Source organism: Clupea harengus, unplaced genomic scaffold, assembly GCF_900700415.2.
Source record: "Clupea harengus unplaced genomic scaffold, Ch_v2.0.2, whole genome shotgun sequence".
Taxonomy (NCBI): Eukaryota; Metazoa; Chordata; class Actinopteri; order Clupeiformes; family Clupeidae; genus Clupea; species Clupea harengus.
In genome coordinates, this window is record NW_024880285.1 from 1 (window position 1) to 24,160 (window position 24,160).

The following is a 24,160-nucleotide window of genomic DNA, read 5'->3' on the forward strand; positions in this document are numbered from 1 at the left end:
ATTCAAAATGTAGAAACAATGTTAAATAAGACCATTGCAACAGCTGATCTTTTTTTTATTGTTTTTTTTATCACAAACAGGTAATTGACCATATGAGCGTCTTCATCACTTTGGTGTTAAGGGGAGAAAGCTTAATTGCTTTTCTCATTGTCAAAGGGGGGCCGGCCATGAAGAGTTTGGGAATCCAATTAAGGGGTCTCCCGCTGAAGCCAAAACAAGCCAGAAGAAATGACTTCATAATCCTAAAGGCTACCTTCTATTGGATGGTCATTGTGGTTGTTGTTGTGGGAGTAACAATGAATAGCAACATAGCCTTGTGAAATGGCTAGATGTGAAGATGCGTGTAGAAATAATTGTGCTGTCTGTATGAAAATTTGATAATCTACAGAAAATTTAAGAAAGATGTTTATAGTACCAGACAAGATCCCTCTTTGCTCCCCTTCATCAACTGACACTGTAAATCCAAAAGTTGAAGATTTATTGTGCAGAGGTTTATTGTGTGCCACAGGTGATATTCTCTGCATGTGAGCTGGGTGTGTTTGACCTCCTGCTGCAATCCCAGAAGCCCTTGAAGGCAGGGGAGGTGGCTCGGGAGCTTGGCACCAGCGAGGATGGCATGGAGCGACTGCTGGACGTACTGGTGGGCATCGAGATTCTGGAAGTGGAGCACACAGAGGGCACAGGTGGTGGTTTGAAATATTCACACACACACACACACACACACACACACACACACACACACACACACACACACACACACACACACACACACACACACACACACATATGATTACAGCATTAACAGCTAATTAAATTACTAAACCAATCCAAGGACCTCCTGAAGGAAGGCAGTTCTTGAAGGAGGAAGATGCTAATAATAACATGCAGTGGTCAGGGGGTGGGTATAAGGGGAAAATCCTTTAGATCAATGAGTTTGTTTTCAACGGGCTCCATTCCAACCGCTACAGTTTCAACAGGTTGACTCCAGGCAATCAATGCTAGTCACAAAGTGCTGAAGCCATGTCTGATGCTGCAAGATGGCCACATCTGTAACTGCATATAATACGCAATTTCCACATAAGATGTGATGTGTTATTTACATTCCATTTTCGGTGCACATGAATTGTTATTTCGATATTACATGTGGCAGTTCTGTGACCTTAATGTGCTCATTTTCAATAGACTATTCTTTCAGTGTCACCGGCTAGTACTTTTATGTTATGTTATTTTATGTTATGCTATGGTAGGTTGTCTTGTCTTAAGAATTTCAGTGCCCAGTCTGACTCAGTGTTGTTCTGTGCATCTGACGATTAAAATACTTGAACTTAAACTTGAACTAACGTGACAGGTGCTTGCAATTACAACCCTGTTCTTTCTTCTCTTTTCTTCCTCTGTTCTTTTTTTCTCTTTTCTTCCTCTGTTCTTCCTTCTCTCTTTTTCACCTTTTTTTTGTGTATATGCACATGCTTACAGCATGAGAGAAAGAGAGGGAGAAAGAAATCAAGAAATTAGAGGAATATTGAATATCTATTTTGTGTTTTTCCTCTTTGGTTCTGTGTCGTTAGCACACTACAGCAGCACAGATGTGTCCAATCTTTACCTGGCCAAAGCCAGTCCCAAATCGCTGCATGACATGATCATCTATAACTCTCAAACCATCTACCCTCTCTGGAACAACTTGGTGGATGCAGTCAGGTGAGTGGTCAATGTTACGAATATGAAGGCCACAGCAGTGGTGGGTTTTTATCCTGATAAGAATACATGTCTTGTCTGAAATAAGACATGTACATCATGCGCTACTCTGATTCTGACTTCCTAATGGGGATGCTAGCACACTGGCATGTCATTGCACTGCATGGATGAACATATTATGGGTGAATAGATTGTGGAAATGTCATAGCAGAGTTATTCATTTATTGCTTTTCACAAATGCTCTATTCTTTTTCTGACAGTTGAACATTATATCTCAACTTGAACATAGAATTAGATGTGTAAAGTTACTTTTATTTTAATGTTTTTGTACACCCTGTTTCTACAGGGAAGGAAAGAATCAGAATGAAAAAACCTTTGGATTATCATCTAAAGACATCTTTTCAGCAATTTACAGGTATGTGCTTCATTTGTGTCATGATTTCTGCAGAGAATAAACATGAAATCAGACACTTGGAAATACTGTTATTATTTGTATTCTTATTCTGTAAGCTTGTCCATACCAAATAATTACAATTTCATGACATCTTGGCAGAAAAATGAATAAATGCTATGCCTTGTTCAAGACCCATTTTAGATGTTTATTTTCAAATCCCTGTAATCCATCCATTTGTCATTTTTTTATTTTGTATGATTTGGTGTTTTATTTTATATTATCATTTGTTTAAGATTTATGATCTGTATTCACTGTTTATCCAGTGTTTTGGCATTCTCCTCCGATTGTGAGGCACTGCATGCTTTGTTATCAAAACAACAATATTTTTCTTATTTGTACTTATTTACAGCAATTACAAAGGTGATATTCTTACTAAACAGACTAAAGATAAACTGAGATCCATTTTTTTGTGTTCCTTCAGCGAATTGATGCTGCATTGAACAATTTTCCTGGGGCTGTTTGGAATTTTGGGTCACATCTTTTTTTGTTCTCTGAAATCCGAAGCTCACATCTGAGCTTGTCTGACAGTCCTGTGTTATTTAGAGAGAGGTCACTGTGTCATTTCGCTTTTCAAGCCCAGCCAATGAACCTAAAGAACTGGCGCTGTTTCTCTAACGCACACAACTGCAGTTTGCTGCTAAATCGTCCACTGGCTTTTAATGTGAGACTACCTTTTACTGTTGTGACTACAGAGAACAAGGACTTTGAAACATAAACGGAATATATGATATTTTTATCATCTGATAGGACCATTAACTCATACTTGTGAAAAACAGACTTTCTCTTTTCCACATGAATGTGCTTGTTGGTGCCAGAATGAGCAGATGGCGTCTGTGTGTATGCCACTTGGGGTCTGTCTAATCAGGCTTTGCAGATCCATATGCAAGTGTGTGTGTGTGTGTGTGTGTGTGTGTGTGTGTGTGTGTGTGTGTGTGTGTGTGTGTGTGTGTGTTTGTGTTCATTAGGTCAGAGGAGGAGATGCTCAAGTTCATGGGGCTTATGAACTCAACGTGGGCCATTGATGGACATGATATTGTCACTGCCTTTAACCTCTCTGGTTTTAAATCCATGGTGGACCTCGGTGGTATGTCTTTTTGAAACGCTTTAGACATCTTTTTTCCTTTCATGAGAAAGACACCATTAATCAGGGGTGAATATCATTCTGATTTATTTGTGTTTAATTACATGCAATAAAGCAAACTGTTAGAAATGTGATGTGGCTCAAATGGGAGTCATTAGCGCCTGCCTCTGGCGTTAATAATTCGGTGGTTTATGGTTATTTCTGGCAGGCTGCTCTGGTGCTTTGGCTCGGGAGCTGGCCAGGGAGTACCCCTCCTCCACGGTGACGGTCCTGGACCTGCCCAAAGTGGTCCAAACAGCCAAGCAACACTTCACAGAGAGTGGTTGCACAGTTGAGTTTCAAGAGGGTGAGCTGCAGTCTCATGTGAACCCTTTGGATGTGTGAAATTGTAGGCATGGGTTTGTTCAAATATAATTAATTTTACGGGCAAAACGGTATGACTTAAAGCCTGTAATGTTTTACTTCGCTTGACGTGATATTGAATAGCATCAAATGAATTGGCTGTAGCTTATAGGATATTAAAAATATTATTGATAACGATATTGATTATTGGAACGCAGTCACCCGCTAATGAGTCATCCACCTCAAAAATACATCAATCACTCTGAATACTTCTCCTTCTTATTTTGTCACTGCTCGCGTCATCATTCTCAACTGTGTTGTGTTCTCAGGAGATTTCTTTGAAGGAGACCTACCTCCTGCTGATCTTTACATTCTTGCTCGGATCATCCACGACTGGAAGAAGGACAAGTGTGAAAAGCTGTTGAAGAAAATACACTCATCTACTTCTCCGGGTACACCACTGCTCTTACGTTTGATGTTTTATTATGTAATGTATTCAGTATTGTTATAAATATTATGATGTATTATGCTTTATTTTATGTTGTTGTTAGTATTCTATTTTTTGGGTTTATCCTTCCCCATCCTGTAGGTGGCGGTGTCCTGATCGTGGAGGCCATGTTGTTTGAGAGCCGGCGCGGGCCAATCACAGCTCAGCTCTATTCCCTGAACATGTTGGTCCAGACGGAGGGGAAGGAGCACCCCCCGTCCCACTATACAGGCATGCTCACCCAGGCGGGGTTCAAGGACGTGCAGGTTTGCCGCACGGGGAAGTCTTATGATGCCGTCCTGGCCATCAAATGAAGACTGCACCAGAGACCTCCCCCCTCTGACTGTCCTCAACCCCCCCCCCCCCCCCCCAACACACGCACACACCGTCAAACATTGATCCCCACTAAAGCCTGCCTCAAACTCTCCTCCGGTCACAACTTGTTCAAGTGGCCATGTTGTGGTTGGGTGTTTAGCTGTGAAACCTCGTCATTTATAATCCATCAGTGACTTTGGCTCCCTGTCTGAGACTGATTATCTTTCTGTGAAAACAAGAGAAGAGTGGATTGCATTACTCAAGATGGTGATCAAAATCTAAACCTGAGAGACTTCTGGAGGCATTAAACCATAATCTCAACATATTTTCCCTTAATATCTCTATGTAGGAGTCATCCTAATCCTTACTTTGCTTTGTAGAAAACACCTTTGTTTTGACAACCAAGAATAAGACTACAAACTCACATCTGTCAGATTGCCTTTAGTGAGTGTTTCAGTGTTAGATGACAAACATTAAGTGGAGGTTTGGACGTTGTGTTATGATGGAGTGCCAAGTCAAATTGCCATGGAATTTCTGAAGATGTCTCTGACTTGATCTGATCTTTAAGTAACAGATTACCAATTCCACAGCAAAATGATGTAGCCTACCAGGTGGCTGTGTTTTGGTGGGTTTACATACTTGTAAAATGAAGGGTCATTATAATAGCTTTTTTTACTGTTGAAGCCCTAAGCACCACCTTCTCCTTGCCTTCCAGGTGTACCTCTTTCACTGTGATTGCAGCCTTTAATCCATCCATGTGTGGCCTAACAATATTCCTTCCACACAACACACATTTTTCTATAAGCATGGCAACCTTATCATAGACTCATTCACCTAGTCAGTTACCCAGGAAAACAAAGTACGATTTATCTAACTTGTTACATGATTACAATAGACTTTACTGGATAATATCGTATTATGAAGTTATGGCAAGCTAAGATTTGGACAAATCTTGATATCCGAATGTGAGACGCATGAAGTGACAAGTTTGGGCCTGAACTCCACTGTGTCTAAGACTATTTTCATGTAGGTTTGATGGCTAGATACTTCTCTGTTGTTTACTGAATTGTCGCCCATTGTTGTTGGTAAAAACGCAGACTTGACTACATTTTCGTTTACAATGTGGCACGTGAAAATATGTGGACTAGCAACTCGGTATTAAACAAAACCACCATTTCCACAAAACTTCTTACAGTTTCCAGCTCTATAGGCCCCTCTTGTGGCCATAAATATAAAGTCGTTTCACTGTTGTCTACAGGGGGGTGACCAAACGCCATATTGTTGCATATGTGTCGCATCTGCCATAAGACTACATTACTGAAATCATTCATATATTTGTTACAAACATGGAGTTTATATATAGCCTTATACACACAGTTTGTTTTTGCTGATTACGCAGCAATTTTTTTTGAGAGGCACTGGTTATCCACAGCGGAGAAACGACGCCGCCTTCAAAACAAGCCTATCAGAGACCTGCAGACTGTACCCGCCTTCTTATCCTAGCTTAGGCAACAGCGCCTCCCCTCTTCCCTGCGTCTGCACTGCATCTGTTCTTTCAGATCACTTTAGTGCAAACTGTACTGTACCCAATGTACTGAGGCAAACTTCATTTGAAACGATCGTGTCCAAGTAACTACTGTTGTAAGTTCACTTGACTGCATCTTTGATAGATGGACTATCTTGGGATAGTTTACAGTTTGGGTGATTGTTCTATGAGTGCAACGGAGACTTGATGGTGAGCCGGTGACTTGTCCATCAGAGCCAAATCCCTGGAGCGTCATTTATATGTTACGCAACCATCTATTCACTCCACGTTCATATTCTAATGGGGAAAAAACACAAAGCCTACCGCAGTTTTGTCTCGGCTCAACAAGACAAATATTTTTAAAGCTCCAGCCACTGTATTAGAGAAACGATGTAACCAACTGCAAGACAGTGAGCAAACACGCATTATGATAAGCGGAAATGCTCCCTCTAGAGGAAGGGTTAGTTGCATTTATGAAGCGGTGACAAGTGGATGCATACGTCAGTCAGTGTGTGTTTGTCTGAAGTCCAGGGAGGGGAACGACAATCTGCTACCGCCCCAACTCAAACAGCACGCAGCACCATTGCTTAGCTACACAGAAACGTCGCCGCAACGAACGGCCAGATTGTACAGTTAAGGTACACTTCAATTATTCATTTCCTTCTGCGAGACTGCATTTATTAAGCACCACTTAACAACTTTATGAACCTTCAATTGTAAAGCCATGTGGCTAGTGTTTTGAGGTATTTCCGTGTACAGTTTTGTGTACAGATGGTCGCATCCCGGTGGAAATGTAGTACGTCATTAAAATGGCGCCAAAGATTAAGTTCAGACCACTAACGTTACATATTACGGTGCGGGGACGTGACCATAGCCGCACAGCTGAGGTCACGGCTTGCCGCTGGTAATAAATATAAGTTACGTGCTTCTATAGATAATAAGTCTGTCAGCGCGGAGGTGTTGATAGTGGGACGCACGCCGTTCTGTTTGAAAATAGTAAACGGCACTGGTTGGGTTCCAAAGAGGACGTTAGAACTATGGGTCAAGACTAGTGTTTTTGCGAATTTAAAGTTTGAATCATTTGCCTTTAATGGCATGTGGCCCCTGTGCACGGGTCTCACATGACATTATTGTTCCTTTAAGGAGTCATAACTGTAACGTTGTGCCTTATCTCAGTAGCTCAGCATTACCCCCGTGGCTCTCCATGCCAGTGTCTGCAGTGATAATTCTGGAAATGTGGCTGGCTAGCTTGCTAACTTAATCAAGGGATGTCCTAGCACTCCATAAATGGTGCCTCTTATGTTTCAGTGACGTTCGCACTGTCAGCCCAGCTGTGATACGTGTTAATAATTTAGCTTCTGTACATTATCTACCGTCAGTTATGACGTTCATGTAAATTGAGTGTATGCATCTAGCATAAGGTTAAGAGCTAAATAAGTTATTCGCAACTTTTCTAACGTTATCCATCTGATTGCAATGCGTGTGCTGTTGTGCTAGTTAACGTTAGCTAACGTAAAGGTTAGCTTTTAGTATTTCACGCAAAAGTAATAACGTTGAAGTGATTATTACAATTATTATTATTATACTATTTCCCACGTAACTAAGATTCTGCTGTGGTATTTTGCCCAAATGAAAAGAACAGTTTATTGAATTAATTTGGACATTTTGTGCAGGCTCTGAAAAGGCCACCTAAAGTTTGAGTGAAGGCGTGGTTATTATAAAAATGGTTTACGCCTGTTGCAAGTGGGTTTTATAAAGTAAGTATTTTCAGAGAAATTAGCAGAAGTTTTATTTTATTTATGAAACCAGATCATTTTAATGTTCAACCTACAATAACATAAATGAGGTTTCAAAACGATGTTGCATCCTCAAACAACGTCAAGTTAAGTGGCACAACAGTCTGGTTTGTGAAACTGCAACACATAACCTCAGAGACGGTTACAGCATTTTAAAAAGATAAATGTTTCAGGTGATATAATTTTTCCTCTTTGTGATTACATTTATTATGGACATGGATTATAGACGATTATGACGTTTAGAAGTCTGACGTGTATGACGATGTAGCACGTGCGCAGTAGCTTGTTTTGTTTTCCTTCCGTCAACATCCAGTTAGCTCAAGACATTAAAGGATGTTTTGGTTGGTTAGTTTTCCGGCTGGCTCTCCTACTGTTTGCAGTCTTTGATACTTTTGATGTGTAAAATATTCTTCAGTAAAGTCATAGTCAGAGATACTTGGTAACTTAAGAATAATCAGGAGAAAAGTTGACAAAGTTGTCTTGTCAAGACATTAATTAGTCCATGCTTGTATTTTTGTTGGTAATTAACAGTATATACCAAAGGTCCACATAATGTTCAAGGCTCTGAAAGTTTCTCAAAACAAATCATGTCTGACAAAGAAGGCCATTGAATGTGTGTAGGACTTGTCTTTGCAGATCTGTGGTCATCCAAACAGGAACATGAAGCGGATTCGGCGTCCAAGCAGCAGTGATGACTCCGACACTGGCAGTAAGCAGTAGGGCTGTGTATTGGAAAGAATGTGATGATACCATACGTATCATGATACAGGGGTTCTTTTTCCATTATAACACGATTTTGGTCTTTAGAATGATTGTACTAACCATATTATATCCATCCAACTAGCTATAATGATGTGTTTGTTCAGACATATCTTCCTTTCCCATTTTTCCCCTCATTGAATGAATGTCGTGGCCAGGAAGACCCAGAGCCAGCAAATATGTGGCAAAGCAGGAGGATGTTTGCAGTCAGGCAGAGAAAATGTGTAGACGCAGACAACGAGTGTGGACTTATACTGATGTTGTGCCAGGTCAGACAGATAGAACGTGCCCCTGGACCTCAACAAAGAGTTAACAACGCTAAGGGGTTTGATGCTCAGGGGGCACATAGCAATGTATATATAACTATACAATACTGTGACTCAATTTGAGCAAAAACTTGAGCTAAATGACTAAATGTCCATGTAAAGAGAGACAGGATTCGTACGTGTTAGATTGCTACAGAAGACACCCATTTGCTAGCCAGTCTTGCAGGCCAGATGCATGCCGTGTTAAAGGCATGGGACAATAGGGTGGGAAGGTTTTACTGAGTTTGAAAATTCGATCCCAGCCCAAAATTGCAGAGTACGGGCAATAGATCAAATTTGGAAAGATTTTCTGTTCTGGAGAAATGCTCCATCACAACAGAAGCCTTTGGGTATAGCCTTGTCAGCAGTGGATTTTACTGACATTGTTTACCAAAATAATAAAAAAAAAGTCTCATCTGGCCCTCCGAGATTACTAGCTAACTGCCGGCCTGTGATGTTATTTATCTGAGACCATTAACATTTTTTGAGGATGTAGAGCTTGCAGTGTCTTCACGCGATGAACTGATATACAGTACATATGTTTTGTTTGGAGCTGTGATCATTGTCTGCTGACCTAACCCCCCCCCCACGCCCCCACACACTGATTGCCACTGCCTGTCCCTTTGCCAGGCACATCCACATCCTTGTCCCAGCACTCCAAATCTCAGAGCCGGAGATCCAAAGGGAAGGCGTCTGAGGTAAACCACCCCTCCTGAACGGTGATCGGTGTCTTATCACCACCGTGTTTGTGCTCTCACACACACACACACGTTCTGTACCTTTGGTACTTTCCCATTTCAATCCTCGCCTCAGGCAACCAGGGCCGTCTGTGTCACGTGTTATCAGTGACCGCTCTATCTCTGTGTTCAGCGCTCGCTGTGTCGCATGCTTTCCATCGTGGATCGACCAGTCCGTTGATTAAATATCAGTAGAGTGTCTGATTTAGTTTTCTCGTTTTTTTGGTGTCTAGTAGATTGCATGATTGATGGGTGATGAATAGATTGAGAGATTGCATGATCGATTTATTGATTGTGTATCGTCTTCTGCGCCAGGTTTTCAGGACAGACCTGATCACAGCTATGAAGCTGCACGACTCGTACCAGCTGAACACAGAGGACTACTACGTGCTGGCCGACCCCTGGAGGCAGGAGTGGGAGAAGGGTGTCCAGGTGCCTGTCAGCCCCCACTCCGTACCTCAGCCAGTTGTCTGGTACGAGCCCCTTCAGTATCTCTGTCACTCTATTTATTTATCTCTCTCACTATGATTCACAGAGCTAACATTTAAAGTAACTAACTTAAAGCGGACTGTGGGTATTTAGCAATCTGTTGTATGTAACCCCAGCCCCTCTGCACATATCAACATGTACTTTTATCCATCACTGAGGACAAATATAATAACAGTTCAATAACTTTTGGTGTGTGTATGTAAATAATTAATTTGTCTGTTTAACTGGCCTGTCTTTTGTATGTGTGTGTGTGTGTGTGTGTGTGTGCGTGTCCACATGCGTGTGTGGACAGGGCTTGATGCATCTTTCCGGTGTCTCCTATTTATGCACCTTGGTAATATTCTGCCATTTTCTTTGAAGCCCCATGGCTGAGAAGCCCTCTGCGGTCATGTTCAGTAGACCCAAGAAGATGATCCGTTCCTCCGGCGTAGAGCCTGCCGTTCTGGGCTATGTGGGGATCCGGACGCTGGCCGAGGGAGTCTGCCGCTACGACCTCGACGAGGAGGATGTGGCCTGGCTGCACTACGCCAACAAAGAGCTCAGTCAGATGGGTGAGAGACCGTGAAGCACATCTGTGCAGCTGCTGATGTGACCCCCTTTATTTCTTTTTCATTTGGCGTAGAGATAGAGTGCAGAGAGAGTCCAGTAGAGGATTCGATTAAGATCCTTCTCTTCAGTGACATCTTAGTATAGAATATACATATTATGCCATACCTAAGCTGTAATATTGCATGGTAGAGAACTAGTCTGATCTAGCATAACTAGAGAGAAACTGAGTTACTTTACGATTTCTGAGACAAAAACAAACAGAAAAAGAAACCCTAACTGGACACAGAGAACAGCTTCATTATGTTTGCCTTGTGTAAAGAGCACCGGTACTCCGTAATTACACCCATCCAAAAGCAATTGCAAGCATACGACGCTGCCATGGTGACGCCTGACTGGTTGTTTGTTTCCCAGGGATGCAGACGGTGGACGAGCTGACCATGGAGAAGGTCATGGAGGAGTTTGAGCGCAGCTGCTACGACCGCCTAAGCCACGCCATGGAGACGGAAGAGGGGCTGGGCATCGAGTTCGACGAGGACGTGGTGTGTGACGTGTGCCAGTCGCCCGACGGAGAGGACGGCAACGAGATGGTGTTCTGTGACAAATGCAACATTTGTGTCCACCAGGTGTGTGTGTGTATATACTGTGCTCCCTCGTTTGACACTGTAGTTTACTGAAAGTGGAAAGTGCTGTTGTCAAGGTGTGTTTGAAAGTGCATTATGTGTTTGAAGCACATAATAGTGTATTGAAAGTGCAAGGTGTTTTTATGTTTGGCTGTTATGGCATATTGAAAGAGTGTGCTTGGCTACACATGTGATGGTTTACTGAAAGTGGAATGTGTTTTTTTGTTAGCATGTTATGGTTTACAGACAGTGTGATTTATGCTGTAGGCGTGTTATGGAATACAGACAGTGTGCTCTATGCTGTAGGCCTGTTATGGAATAATGAAAGTGTGCTCTATGCTGTAGGCCTGTTATGGAATAATGAAAGTCCCAGAGGGGAGCTGGCTCTGCCGTATCTGTGCCCTGGGCATCCTCCCGAGATGCCAGCTCTGCCCGAAGAAGGGTGGTGCCATGAAGCCGACTCGCAGCGGCACCAAGTGGGTCCATGTGAGCTGTGCGCTCTGGATCCCAGAGGTGAGTTCCACACACACTTTACACTCAGTCAGGACTCTTCACCCCCGGTGATCCTTTAAAGCTGAATGCTTTAAGTTAGTTACTTTTTCAACACATTGCTTCAGGAGTACAGAAGGGAAGGGTGTAATTTGATTGGCTGTTGAGCTCAAATATCAACAATTTTTCAGCAGAATAGAGAACTGTTCCTTTAAAGGGTGGTGATGAGGTTCTTTAGAGTACACTTTTTGACGGTAATGGAAAGATTCTTCAGAGAACCTTTGTTTGGCTGATGGCAGAGAGCAGTTTTGCTGTTAGATTTCTATAATTCAATTCTATTTTATTTATATAGCACCAAAACAGTAAAATTCTCTCAAGGCACTTTACAGAGCCCAGGGCCCGAACAAGTAAAGGTTGTAGAACCGTGAGGTTTTAAATAAAGTCCTGCTTTGAAGAAACTGTTTATGAAGAGTTAACATAAAACTAGTACTGCCAACTGTAATGAATAGGTTATGAGCAGTGATACCAATAGAGGAGGGGTGGCTCAGGTATCCTCCATGAATGTTTGTCTTTCTCACCTTTCCTTGAATTACAAACTGGGACGCATCCCAGAATTCTTTTGGGACTGTTACAGGACTCTGCTGACTGGGCTGTTGATGGCTGACTGTTGTTCTCATCCACTATTCAGTTTCTCTTAAGGCCAGTTCAAACCAAAGATTTGCGACAAGACGAGCTGCAACTTACTGAAAGCAACAGACCGAATACAGCAACATCACCAACGTTTGCATATCATTGTCTTTGTTACACCACTCGTTGTAGCCAGATATGACTTTGCTATCTGGTTATTTAGCAAGCAAAGTTAACCAACTAGCTGACTAGCTAACAGTCAGTCGAATTACATTTGTTTTTGTGACTTTGTTAGCAAGCGCTTTCTAACTGATGTTGTCCAGACACCGGTGTTCTTCAAGCCAAGCTAATAAGTAGTTATCTGCAATAATGCCTTGTCTTGACTGACTGTGTGACAACCTGTCACAAAAGTTGTGAGGTGCAGGCGTTCTAAAATCTTGCAATTGCGTTTTGACACAACAAATGCTTTCTCAACTGCCTCAGACCGCCGGCAACGACTTGCAACAGTTCATTCACACCGCTGCAACTTGTCTCTGTGACATTCTGCAACAATTTTGTCTCATCATGACTCTTTGATGTGAACTGGCCTTGGATGTGTTTTTGGATGGATGTGTTTTTGTGCTCAGCTGCATTCAGTAAGGAAAAGTGAAGGCATTACCTGGTTATACACCAGCTGTGACTCAATACTTAAAAATATCTGGTTCCTGTGGTTTGATTTAGTGTCCCTGTGTTTGATAGTCACCCCTCCTTCCCTTGCCTCTTTGTGTGTGTGTGTGTGTGTGTGTGTGTGTGTGTGTGTGTGTGTGTGTGTGTGTGTGTGTGTGTGTGTGTGTGTGTGTGTGTGTGTTAGGTGAGCATAGGCAACCCAGAGAAGATGGAGCCCATCACTAACATCTCCCACATCCCCAGCAACCGCTGGGCTCTCAGCTGCTGCCTCTGCAAAGACCGGTCGGGCGCCTGCATACAGGTAGGCTGTGTCTCTGTGGGCTATAAATTACACTCAATTTAAAATGATTTTATTTATGTAGATATTTGTCTTATTCTGTTATGAAGTAAAAATTATTTTCTAATGCATGTAGTCCTGTTATATCTGTGGATGTATTATTATTGTACTGTTTGAGTATCATTCCTTCACAAAGAGACTATTGGTACGGAATTCTGTAGCGATAAGATTGGCACTATTGCTACAGATCCGTGTCAGTAGTGGCTTAATAGTCCGTGCCCCCTTGATGTTAAGACCACCACCATGTTCCCTAATGCTAAAGAATGGAATAAACCATACAGAAAGAAATGTATGGACAATTTGTAAAAAATCTGTAAAAAAGACAGTAGATATATTATTGGCATGGAAAAACCATTCCGGACCGATAATGTTCAAACTATTGTTACGGAATTCTGTAGCCGTAGCAGGTGCTATTTCTTTGTGTGACAAATGATTAGCATCTCTCTGTATGAACATTGTACATCTGTGTTTACCCATGTGTCTATCTTTGTCTTCCTCCCTCAGTGTTCTGCCAAGAGCTGTCGCACGGCGTTCCACATCACCTGTGGGCAACGCGCAGGCCTCAAGATGAGCACCATCCTCACAGAGGCAGACGAGGTCAAATTCAAGTCCTTCTGCCCTCAGCACTCCGGTCTCAAGACAAGCAAGGAAGAAGAGGATGGAGAAAAGGAAGAGATAGGAGAGGAGACGAGTCGAAGGGGCGGGAGGAAGGGCAGGGACCCCAATTCTAACCCCCGCCCCACTCCGGACCTTCCCCACGCGGAGGGCATCCGTCTGAGCGAGCGCAAGCAGCGCCTGCAGCAGCTGGAGGATGAGTTCTACCGCTTTGTCTCCATGGGCGACGTGGCCAAGCGCCTGGGGTTGCCGGGGGAGACGGTGGACTTTGTGTACCAGTACTGGAAGCTGAAGCGACGCGCCAACCTCAATCAGCCGCTCATCACGCCCAAGAGGGAGGAGGAGGAGAGCCTCGCCCGCCGCGAACAGGAAGTCCTCCTGCGCAGGCTCCGCCTCTTCACCCACCTGCGCCAGGACCTGGAGAGGGTAGGTAGAGCCGCCCGTAACCGAGGGCGATGCAGAGCGACAGGGAGCAGCAGGAAGTGGGTGTACTGTGCGGCGGTGGGCAGAACGTCACTCCACGTCTCAGTTGGCAGGAAGACTCGAGGCGGTTAAACTTCCTGCCACAGAGAGAACAACAGCACAGCTCAGTACAGCACAGCCCTCTTTATTTTATTTTGCCTGGCAGGAACCTTGCAAATAAACACAGCATGCAATCAGAACAGAGTGATAGCTTTATTTTGTTTATTATGATGGGTAGTTAGATGTGGCTTAACCTGCTTCTCAATACGGAGCATCATAAGTCATGTTTTGACTTGACTGCAAGCCTTAATTTGTCATACTTTCAGTCAGTGTCCTTATAAGACCATTTTTCATTTGGTCCTAAACGTGTGGTCATATGTCACATGCCTATGGTATGTTGCTATCAGTTGCAATGAGACAGATTTGTAAAGGTTGTAAAGGTTGTTGTAATGTACTAAAATAAGAGCTTTTAAATTGTTAAAACTGGGTGAAGAAACTCTTTCTGGGGCATGATTTTATTTTTTTACAGTGTAGCCATTATTGTGGTGTTTTACCATGACATCAGTGGAGGAAATACACTTTACAACAAAACTAAGTAATGCCAGAATGGGTCAAGGTTTTTGCTTGACCTCTTTGGTTGCTTTGTGTCTATACTTTTTTCAAACTGGCTCTCTATGTTATAATGAAAATGTTTGTAAAGTTGCCCTTATCTCACAAGTGCATGCCTGCATTCTCACAGATATGCTTTTTTCCCCTCCTGTCTTTGCTGTGACCACACATAGTATTCCCTATCAATGATGGCATACAAACAAATCCCTGAAATGCCTGAGCTTTGGAATGTTCTTCCCCAGGGTAGATCGCCTTTGTAAAATCATCTGATACTCTACTCTAAGTTTATGTTTGCAGTGTTCATAATGAGGTGTTTGGCATTTGGAAGCGTAGGGAAAAGTGTGAAAGTAATCCTCTGCCTGTGCACTCGTTAACTCTGACTGGAGTCTTTGACGTGACGCGTTTGTGTTTCTCAGGTGCGAAACCTGACCTACATGGTGACGCGTCGGGAGAAGATCAAGCGATCTGTGTGCCGCGTCCAGGAGCAGATCTTTCAGCAGCACATCAAACTGCTGGAGCATGACCGCTTCACTGGTGCGTCAGCAAGCTCAACACCTTTACCCGCAAACACGTGCCTTACCTTCAACAACACGTCCCAGTTTCACACAGACGTGCGCCTTACGATCAAACACACTTCCCATCCTTCACGCAAACATGTGCGTTACATTCAAAAACACATCCCATCCTTCACGCAAACATGTTTCACACATACAACTCATCTCTGAAGAAACATCTTTTACATTTCAACATGGGGTCTCATACACTCATACACAAACATGCCTTTCAATCAAAAATGCTCATCTTTAACTAAACTTACTGTAAACATGTTTGTTCCCCACACAAACGTTTGCCTTACATTCAAACATGCCTCTCATTATTGCTACTTAAATCCATACATGCATCCCGTCTCTAACCAGATGCACATTATAAGTAAGGGATAATGTCAAAATGTAATTGACATTCTAAATAACGCATCACAGCAGGAAATCCAACTAAGCTGGAATAAATTTGTCTTACCTGTACACACTCCCACACACACTCCTCATATACTGTATATAGTCAGTCTACACAGACACTGTGTCTGCATTGAGTCCATTGAAAATGTGTGTTTTGATCATTATTCATCTTACAAGCTCTCTCTCTCTCTCTCTCCCTCCCTCTCTCCTGTGTCTCTCTCTACATCCCTCCCGACCCCAGGATTGTCCAAAACGAGACGTCTGTCAGAAGCTCTGTTTTACTTCAGAGCGCCTCCGAGTGTGCCTTACTCCTCTCCCAGGGCCCTTAAAGGCCACTCAGCCCTCAACACTCCCCCTCCTCCCAGCACCGCTACCCAGGCACCCCTCAGTTCTGCGCAGGCTCCCCCCAACCCAGGGCTCAAACTGGAGGAGACCCAGCGAGCAGGAGGCACCTCCAGATCCTCACAGGCGGAGAGCCCGCCCAAGCCTCCCAAGACCAATGGCATCCTTCCAGCAAAGACGCTGCGAGCCAATGGTGTGCTTCCGTCCCAGCTGCCTCGGACCAACGGGGTTGTTCCGGGCAGGCTGCCCAAGGAAACGGATGGCAGCCCAGACCTGGCGCCCGCTGCGAATACCCGTCGGATCACCCGGGGCGAAGCGACCAGAGCGGCCACGGCTAAGCCTGCCGATTCCCGTGAGAAGCAGAGCACCAGTAACACCATCGTAACCACGGAGACATGCATGCAAATTGGGGACCTCGGCCTCCCCCACGCGCTCCCGAACCTCATTCCTACCCTCAGGCTGACCCCCGTCACCATCCCCCCCCACACCCAGATCTACAACATGGAGGACCGGAGGAGAAGACCAAGGGATCCCTCCCCAGTCCGATCCAAACTCCGAACCGGGCTGAGGGTCTCTCAGGAGCAGCAGCAGCAGCAGAAGCCAGTGGAGAATGCCGACGCCACGGAGACGGTCACCCAGACCAAGGCCACTCCATCAGCTGTTACCGTGGAAACAAAGTACAACGGAGTTCTCAGGAGGTCCAGCTCTAGCCAAGACTGTTCGGCGTCGGGGAATCTAAAGGACTGGGGCAGTTTCCGAATCCCCAAAAAGAGCGAGAGGACCACACGGGGGCAACAGGGGGGGGTGACGGTGGGGCAGGTAGAGCCAGAGCCCCAGGTTCCGCATCCGGAACCCCCCCCCTGCCCCCGCAGAACATCAGACAGAACCTCTGTGGCAACACATGCTGCACCTCCGACGCTCAGAACACGCCTGCGGGTGGGCTCGGAGAACAACGCTAAGGGTGCCGAGAGCGGCCAGTCAGATCAGGACGCGCAGGGCAAGCGGTGTCAAACCCAGCGCCTGCGCAGCCACGACATCATGGCCAGGCGCTACACCTCGGACATCATCCGGCGAGGGGTTTTAGCGTCCTGACTGGGACACCAACACGGGCGGGCGAGGACAGTGCTTACACTGGTATTTATTTTTGTACATGTGCTACTTTTGTTCCTGTACTTTTGGACATATGTTTCATTTTGAAGTGTTTTATGTAAGACTTTAATTTATGTTTTGCCCCCCCCCACCCCCAGTTTGCCACAGTCTGGTGAACTGTCCTTCCTCTTAATTCATCAAGTTATAATGAAAAGTTCCTTTGGTCTTCATCAAGAGATTATCCAACTCCTCTAACATGCGTATTAGTAGTTAGATTTAATAGGAATGGGGGGGAAAAGCTTACCATAACTGAAATGTGACCTTCAGAGATATGCTGGGTATGCAAGCTGAAACAACCCCCCTTGTAGCCTTGAAACTCACAAAACAATTCTAGCATACACTCACAGGTACACTAAAGGAGTAGTATTCTGCCATGTCTTGCTTTGTGAAAGACCAATTCTGAAGCAGGAGAAATGAGTCCTTACTTGCATATAGCTCAATCATGAGTGAGCTTGAATGTCTCAGATGTCTCCAAAAAATGAGGGTTTTTTTCTTCCTTTATCTGTATGTCTAAAATGGCCTCGAAATGAAATAAGCTTATTTTAACTCTTTAATTATTGTATGTCAGTTATGTGACCATAATTTGTATATATATATTGTAGCAATAGCAAACACATCATTTTGATGATAGTATATGATCCTTTTTATGGTATAATAATTTGGTCTGAGAAAAAAAATTGTGATAGACTACTGCATTTGTTAAAGGTTAATGCCTTAAAATCTCAGTTCCTTGTAGCCTTTAACTCCCTCTATGTAGTTGGCTGGCTAATCCTAAACCGCATTTGGTGATGTACATAGCTTAATTAAAGGTATTCATGATTCATTTTCATTGGCCCGTTAAATTGTGAAGTCCTCATCCTTTGATTTCAAAGAATAGTCTCACAGAAAATCATGAATTCAGGTTCATTTGGATACTCTGTGGGACTATATCAACAGTATTCCCCAATGCAGTACTCTCAGTTAATGCAGTGCATCAGAAGATGGCACTTAAAAGATGTGTAGGTTGTTCTGTGTTGAAAGTATTTGTACTGAGATGGGCCCAATGCTTTTTTCCATGTCTTAATGAAATGCAGTTTTTATACCGACAGCCAAAGGGGGGCGCCATGTATTTTCCAAAAGCAAATGTTTTCCGACTACCAGCAGTAATCAGGATCCAGAGCTCCGTTTCTTTTAAGGCCATTATCATGCTCTTGTCTGTTTCTAATGATATTAACCAATTTGTAGAATCACCTGGCTTAAAACGAAATACTGCTTAGCACCCTCTGGTGTTGTAGGCAGGAATTGTATGCGAAAGAAGAACGAACCCGAAGGGCGAGCGCAGTGGGGCCAAGGCCCTTGAGGTTAGACTGCAGATCCACCCCGTGCCTATTGTTAATTTACATGTTGCACTAATAGAGAATGGAAAGGCGACAGTGACTGTGTTCAGGTAATTATTTTTTCATACGGAAAGATATTTTATATGAAGCGCTGCTGTCTTATTTTTTGTTATGCAGATCTATTTTGTTTTGTCTCGTCAGATTGTGAATAAATTTAATTTCTCTGAGATTAATGATTTGGTGTTGATGTCATTTATAAAGTCTTGGTTTGTATCAGGAGGAAGGGAAAAAAACCTGAAAACCTTCATGTTTTCTTTTCAACATACAAACATTTTGCAGTGTTATATCTCAGTTTAAAAAAAAACTGCTTACTTTCTTGTAGATCAGAGCTAGCCTTCTCTGAATTCAAGTGCTGTTTTTTATCCAGGGCCAAAACCAAGATTTGAAGCTACTTATTTCTCTGATTAGTCCTCTTAATCTTACCGTCCTTGGAATGCCACATAAACTGAAGTTTCTGATACGATGCAATTGTTGATTGAAATGTTTTGTATAGCTGATTAAACAGAAATATCAGTAAAGACGAAATTAAGTGTGAAAATTAAGGAAGTTCACTGTTCAGAACATGGAGATAAGGATTTATTAGAGCGTGTTTAGGTGAGCATGGCATTCACATTATAAGTCAATTCAACGATGAAATCCATGTTTAACCAAGAAAAGAAACTTTGATCAGTCAAATACAATGTGGATAGTATTTCATCACTTTCAGATGAATTAAGATGCTGCTGGATTTTAAAAGGTGTGATGCTCAGTATTTTGGCATGCTGGGAGATATTACATGGATAATATAATGTTCCCTATTTGGGGCAATATGGAAATTGATTGCCTGAAGATAAACAGAAAGGACATCATGGATATTATGGTACTACCTTGTGGACTTCGTATACAAAGCTCTGTACTATGATTCCACATTCTTTCAGCATTTTGATAATATGCAAGCACAGCCTTATAGCCTATTTAAAACACAGTTTCCTGACAGTGAAATCAGTAAAATAAATAAAATAGTTTACAAAAATAAATCTTTTTATTACAACATACTTTTAGCTTTAAATCAAAACCTAGGAAAGATTCACATTCAATTAAGGTTCATGAAAGACGTGTCACAACAATCACAAGAACAGCAACGGTCAGTGCAAAATCATCTGTTGAATTAATATAAACAGTTGACATGGCTGCGTTAACTAATTTGACATATAGCCTACAACCCGCTTATTTTAACCCGTCTCAAATTCTCATTGTGTTCTTCGCATCGCTTCCTTCACACAGAATTATTGTGGGTTATAAGTAAAACGGCCATGGGCAGCAATGGAGCCTGGAGATCAGCGCGTTCTGGCCTCTGACCCGAGGTGGTACAATGTGAACCTTCGCCCAGGTCTCTATGCTGGATTACACAAGTGGCCTACAGTAGTATGGTGTGACTGTCTCGCTCAAGCGTTCAGCACGGTGCTCCTTTGTTCATTGTGGTGTTGTTTCTATTAATCCTTGTGATATGACATGCACGTCGATTCTGAAGTCTGTTCCATGAGGCTCTGGCTGTGACAGCGGCAGCTCCTACGTGTTCTCCATGGAAGGCGCGTCGTGTACGCTGACAACCGTAGAGCCGCTGGCTGTGCTGTACTGCTCCAAACTGTTATGGTCAACATTGGCCAAGTCTACCCGTGGGAGACGGAAGCCATTCTCTGACGGGATGGACGACAGCACGAAACTCCCAGACACGGAACTGGGCGCCAGGTGACTCATACGCATGTTCACCTGTGTTGTGGAGGAGGACTTTTTATGAGGTTTGGAGCCTCCAACACCAGCGAGCAGCCTGGACGCATGGGTTCTCCTGTGGAAGGAAAGGTATAAAGTTAAGTGAATGATTTATTGATTGCTTCAATATTTCAATAATTTAGTAATGGTGTTATCCATATGTGTGAAAAGTTGACTAATTAGATTGATTTGCTCATTCTTACATTCATTACCAAGCCAATGTTAGTCATTTTGAGGGTAAATGTGGTATATTTTAAAAGATATTTAATAGCCTACCTTCTCGCTTTGCATGAATTAATTCAGATTTCAGTTTACTTTGAAATTATCTAGGTGATAAATCTTTCCCCAAATTATCATCTTAAAACCACCCGCAATTGTTTACTTGCAACTTGCAACTTGCAACTCTAAACTTGTACAGTGACATTTTTGTCCCACACAGGAACTCTATTACCTCATGCTCTGTGAAATGACAGGTGATGATTGAACACAAATCCGCTCTCACTGGTCAGGTAATTGAAGGGCAGGATCAGAGAGTCAAATTACCTTCACGAGAAATAACCTATCAACCCATATATCAGTGAGAGAAAAACTAGGCTAATGTGGGAGGCCGCTCACATGTGCCATTCTTAACGACTAGTCTTCACCAAGCCCTTGTGATACAGTGTTATTTTGGTTTGACAGGAATGTAGCATCACCTGTTGTAGGTCTTGAGAATGATGAGTAAGATGATCAGAATGATGATTATCCCAATGACTATGAGTGCTATCATAGCACCAGAACCTGTGGGAACAGCACAACAAAACACGTGTTAATCTTATCTAATTAAGATAATCTTACATCTTTGTAATCCTTCGGTATTATTCTTAGTTTTTCCCTTCCCCCTAATGACGTTTCCATGTTTGACGTGGCTCCTATTCTTATAGCAGTACCTCACATCGTTACCATAACGAAGATGCAAATGGAGGAAAACATTTAGAAATTCCTGTCACATGTCAACAGGTGTACCAATGGTCACGTTTGACCTTCAGCTGAACCCTAGTGCTTTGTGTTCGCAGACAGTGTCAAAGGTGAATTCTGTGTGGAATTCCAAATATGACTGATCATCAGTGTGTATCGGAAGTGAAAAATTCAACCACAAGTTTACTCTGATTTAAAAAAGCAGCACTTACTCTGAGTTAGTATTTGCTCCTTGGACTTGGTGGTGGATGTGGTATTCAGGAACACTGTGGTGAAGTTGGTCACGGGCTGTGCAGTTGAAGTTTGCATCTTCAGTAATATCCTGGAAAGGAACCATTGCGGACAGTGTTTGGATTACATTATATTATCACAGTCTCTTCAACGCTGTGGGGAATATGGTGAGTGACAGGTGTGGAAGCCTTATGTGTGTCACTGTGTGAACAGAATTATTTTTACTACTTTAATAATTTCTTTCTATTTTATATATTTGATTAGCGCCATTAATGATTTTCATTGTTTCAAGGTGCTTGAAAGAGCCCAGGACCTGAACCAAACATTTGAATTATTTTCTAAAAAACATTAAATAAATTATTCTTGTTCCTAGGGTTAGGGCACTGGTAGAACCAGGTACTAAGGATTCAGTGCCCAGTGAGTGCATATTACCTGTGCCTACCGGTACTCTAAGTTGCTTTTGAAAAAAAGTTGATATTTTCTCTGTATATCCTGTGCTAATTCTGTCACATTTGCAAGTTGCTAAATGAAATCTCTGCAGCCTACACTGGTAAAGGTCTGGCCCGGAACCAGGGGAGATAAGGGACGGGATGCCTTTAAATCCAGTGGGCCAAACCCAAATGCTTGTGTAAAGTGGGTACTGTGCAAAGTAACTTATTCAGTAACCAAGCCATAGCAAAAGGGTGACCAGGCTTCTCCATAGTGTTAAACAATATAGTTTAAAAAATATGTTTTCAACAATTTCGTTGTTAACATTGTAGTGTTTTTTGGCACAAATCTCGATTTTTTTTTCATGATAACATTGTTATACTTTGTATGAGCTCTGCCCTCTGACAGCACCGCTACGGCCAGTCCCCTTGCCAGCCCAGTGAAGAGTCTTCATATCCTGCCACCTCCACAACGGGGGCTCCCCTACTTAAGGGCCTCTCGCCTCACAATTTGTGAAGAAATTACTATGGAGAAGGATGATGAAACCAGGAGTTTTATGCCCACCACCCCGGCAAGAAGATGTGACACATGCCCTGGATGGATTCACGAGGACCTCCATCGGCCATGCGGAGCAGAGCTGGAATGTGGGATCTGTGCTGTTCTGAGGGTGGCACATTTCAATGAGAAAGTGCCACTGTTTATAGGTGATCAGCGATGCACTGGAATCAGAGGATGATGGGCTGCAGCTCGGCAGTCCTTCAACTGGGTCTGCACCGTCTCAGTGGGAGCTGCCGGAATTGAAAAACAACGCCCTGGCCCAGAGATTATGGCCGCAGGGAACATTGTATGTGTTCCCTACTGTTCCACTGATCCCTCCGCTTCTCAAAAGGATCAAGGCAGAGTGCCGTACAGTGATACTGATAGCTCAGGATCGCCACAGCTCTGATTTCCAGAGGTGGTTTGCCTCGCAAATAATGGATCCGTGCCCTCTCCTCATGGTGGATCAGGGCACCTCCAGTGCTAGGGCAGGCCTTAATGCAGCCCGTCTCCTGGCTCCTATCGTTTAGAGAAACATGGTTTCTGAGCAGGCATCATTGCAACTATTCAAGAGCCTAGGGCTGCCTCCACCATGTCTTCATATGCTACAAATTGGGAGTTGTGAAGAGTATGACACCGACCCTCTGACATGTCCCATCAGTCATATTTTGCAGTCTTTGAAATCAAGGTATACGCTGCTGCAATCTCGGTATGTCATGAAGGGTTGCAGGGTGTGCTAGATTTTTTTGCAATGTTTTCTGAAGGTGCTTTCTGCAGTGAAGGGGGGCACTTGACGAGGGGTATGGCAGCATCGGCGGGACTGTTTCGAGGTGTCTCTGTCACTGACTGTTCTACTACATCATGGTCGTTGCTATATCTTTCATTATATCACAGGGATATGACGACTGGTTCCCTGTCCAAGGCCGTGTCCAAGGCCGTGTTAGGCGTTGCCGCAGACAACAGGCTGAAGTCGGCGGATAGTCGACGTTAAGTGAGTTATAAATGGCTCTAGATGGTGTTATCTGCTCCGGAACGTTCTTGGGACGCAGCTGGGTGTTGACTCATCTGGCTCCTCCCTATGGCAGTAGGTGGTGTAGCCATACAAAGTATAACCAGTAATTATCGTTGCCTTTTAGTCCTATCTAGGCCAGCATTATGCCTTTGTAACAGAATTGCTCCTCTATTTTGTAGGCGAACACACCCATCTTCACTATAGGTGTCTCGGTATGCTAAACATCTGTGATTCACCACTGATATGATACACCAACATTCCAGTAGTTCACCGGCATTTCTAGGTGGCCCTTTGCTTTTCAAGCACATCCCTCACTTTAGAACCCTGTGTCACAGTTCTTTATGTTTTAACTACGTGAAACTAAATATTGCATACGCCTCAATACGTCACGGTCTTACTGCAGACGTCATATTTGTGATATCTACTGCTGACACAGGCTGTGGGTTCGTCTGTCCCATCCAGGATG

The 24,160-nt window shown here is 43.4% G+C and overlaps 3 protein-coding genes across 8 annotated transcripts; 2 read left to right on the forward strand and 1 right to left on the reverse strand.

The window, feature by feature from the left end:
- Positions 1 to 463: 463 nt before the first annotated feature.
- Positions 464 to 5,556, forward strand: asmt2 (acetylserotonin O-methyltransferase 2; the record flags this gene model as incomplete). Its single annotated transcript, XM_042706455.1, has 7 exons — positions 464 to 683; positions 1,566 to 1,695; positions 2,039 to 2,107; positions 3,112 to 3,230; positions 3,436 to 3,573; positions 3,899 to 4,021; positions 4,159 to 5,556. Coding segments are annotated over 7 exons (1,011 nt in total), but the record flags the coding sequence as incomplete, so codon positions are not given.
- Positions 5,557 to 5,639: 83 nt separating this feature from the next.
- Positions 5,640 to 18,952, forward strand: jade1 (jade family PHD finger 1). 6 transcript variants are annotated; one of them, XM_042706451.1, is made up of 11 exons: positions 5,640 to 6,534; positions 8,314 to 8,401; positions 9,387 to 9,454; positions 9,809 to 9,966; positions 10,343 to 10,533; positions 10,943 to 11,154; positions 11,497 to 11,664; positions 13,118 to 13,234; positions 13,775 to 14,311; positions 15,373 to 15,490; positions 16,154 to 18,952. In XM_042706451.1, the coding sequence occupies exons 2-11, from the start codon at positions 8,353 to 8,355 to the stop codon at positions 17,344 to 17,346; spliced, it is 2,811 nt and encodes a 936-aa protein (XP_042562385.1). In that variant the 5' UTR covers positions 5,640 to 6,534; positions 8,314 to 8,352; the 3' UTR covers positions 17,347 to 18,952. The 6 variants fall into 6 exon arrangements, with proteins under 6 accessions (XP_042562385.1, XP_042562384.1, XP_042562387.1 ...); XM_042706450.1 differs by having other exon boundaries at positions 8,329 to 8,401; XM_042706453.1 differs by lacking the exon at positions 5,640 to 6,534 and adding an exon at positions 6,543 to 6,800 and having other exon boundaries at positions 8,329 to 8,401.
- Positions 18,953 to 19,090: 138 nt separating this feature from the next.
- Positions 19,091 to 21,794, reverse strand: LOC122131782 (non-compact myelin associated protein). Its single transcript, XM_042706456.1, has 3 exons — positions 21,698 to 21,794; positions 21,224 to 21,308; positions 19,091 to 20,604 (listed from the first exon to the last, which is right to left on the reverse strand). The coding sequence occupies exons 1-3, from the start codon at positions 21,792 to 21,794 to the stop codon at positions 20,328 to 20,330; spliced, it is 459 nt and encodes a 152-aa protein (XP_042562390.1). The 3' UTR covers positions 19,091 to 20,327.
- Positions 21,795 to 24,160: the final 2,366 nt, after the last annotated feature.

Excerpts from the sequence above, each read along its gene's own strand:
- LOC122131782 (XM_042706456.1), bottom strand. The coding sequence starts at position 21,794 with ATGCAAACTTCAACTGCACAGCCCGTGACCAACTTCACCACAGTGTTC. Across the intron at positions 21,309-21,697 it reads GGAGCAAATACTAACTCAGA|GTTCTGGTGCTATGATAGCA; the intron begins GTAAGTGCTGCT and ends CTGTTCCCACAG. Across the intron at positions 20,605-21,223 it reads ATTCTCAAGACCTACAACAG|GAGAACCCATGCGTCCAGGC; the intron begins GTGATGCTACAT and ends TTCCTTCCACAG.
- jade1 (XM_042706449.1), top strand. Across the intron at positions 11,665-13,117 it reads GTGCGCTCTGGATCCCAGAG|GTGAGCATAGGCAACCCAGA; the intron begins GTGAGTTCCACA and ends TGTGTGTGTTAG. Across the intron at positions 13,235-13,774 it reads GGTCGGGCGCCTGCATACAG|TGTTCTGCCAAGAGCTGTCG; the intron begins GTAGGCTGTGTC and ends TTCCTCCCTCAG.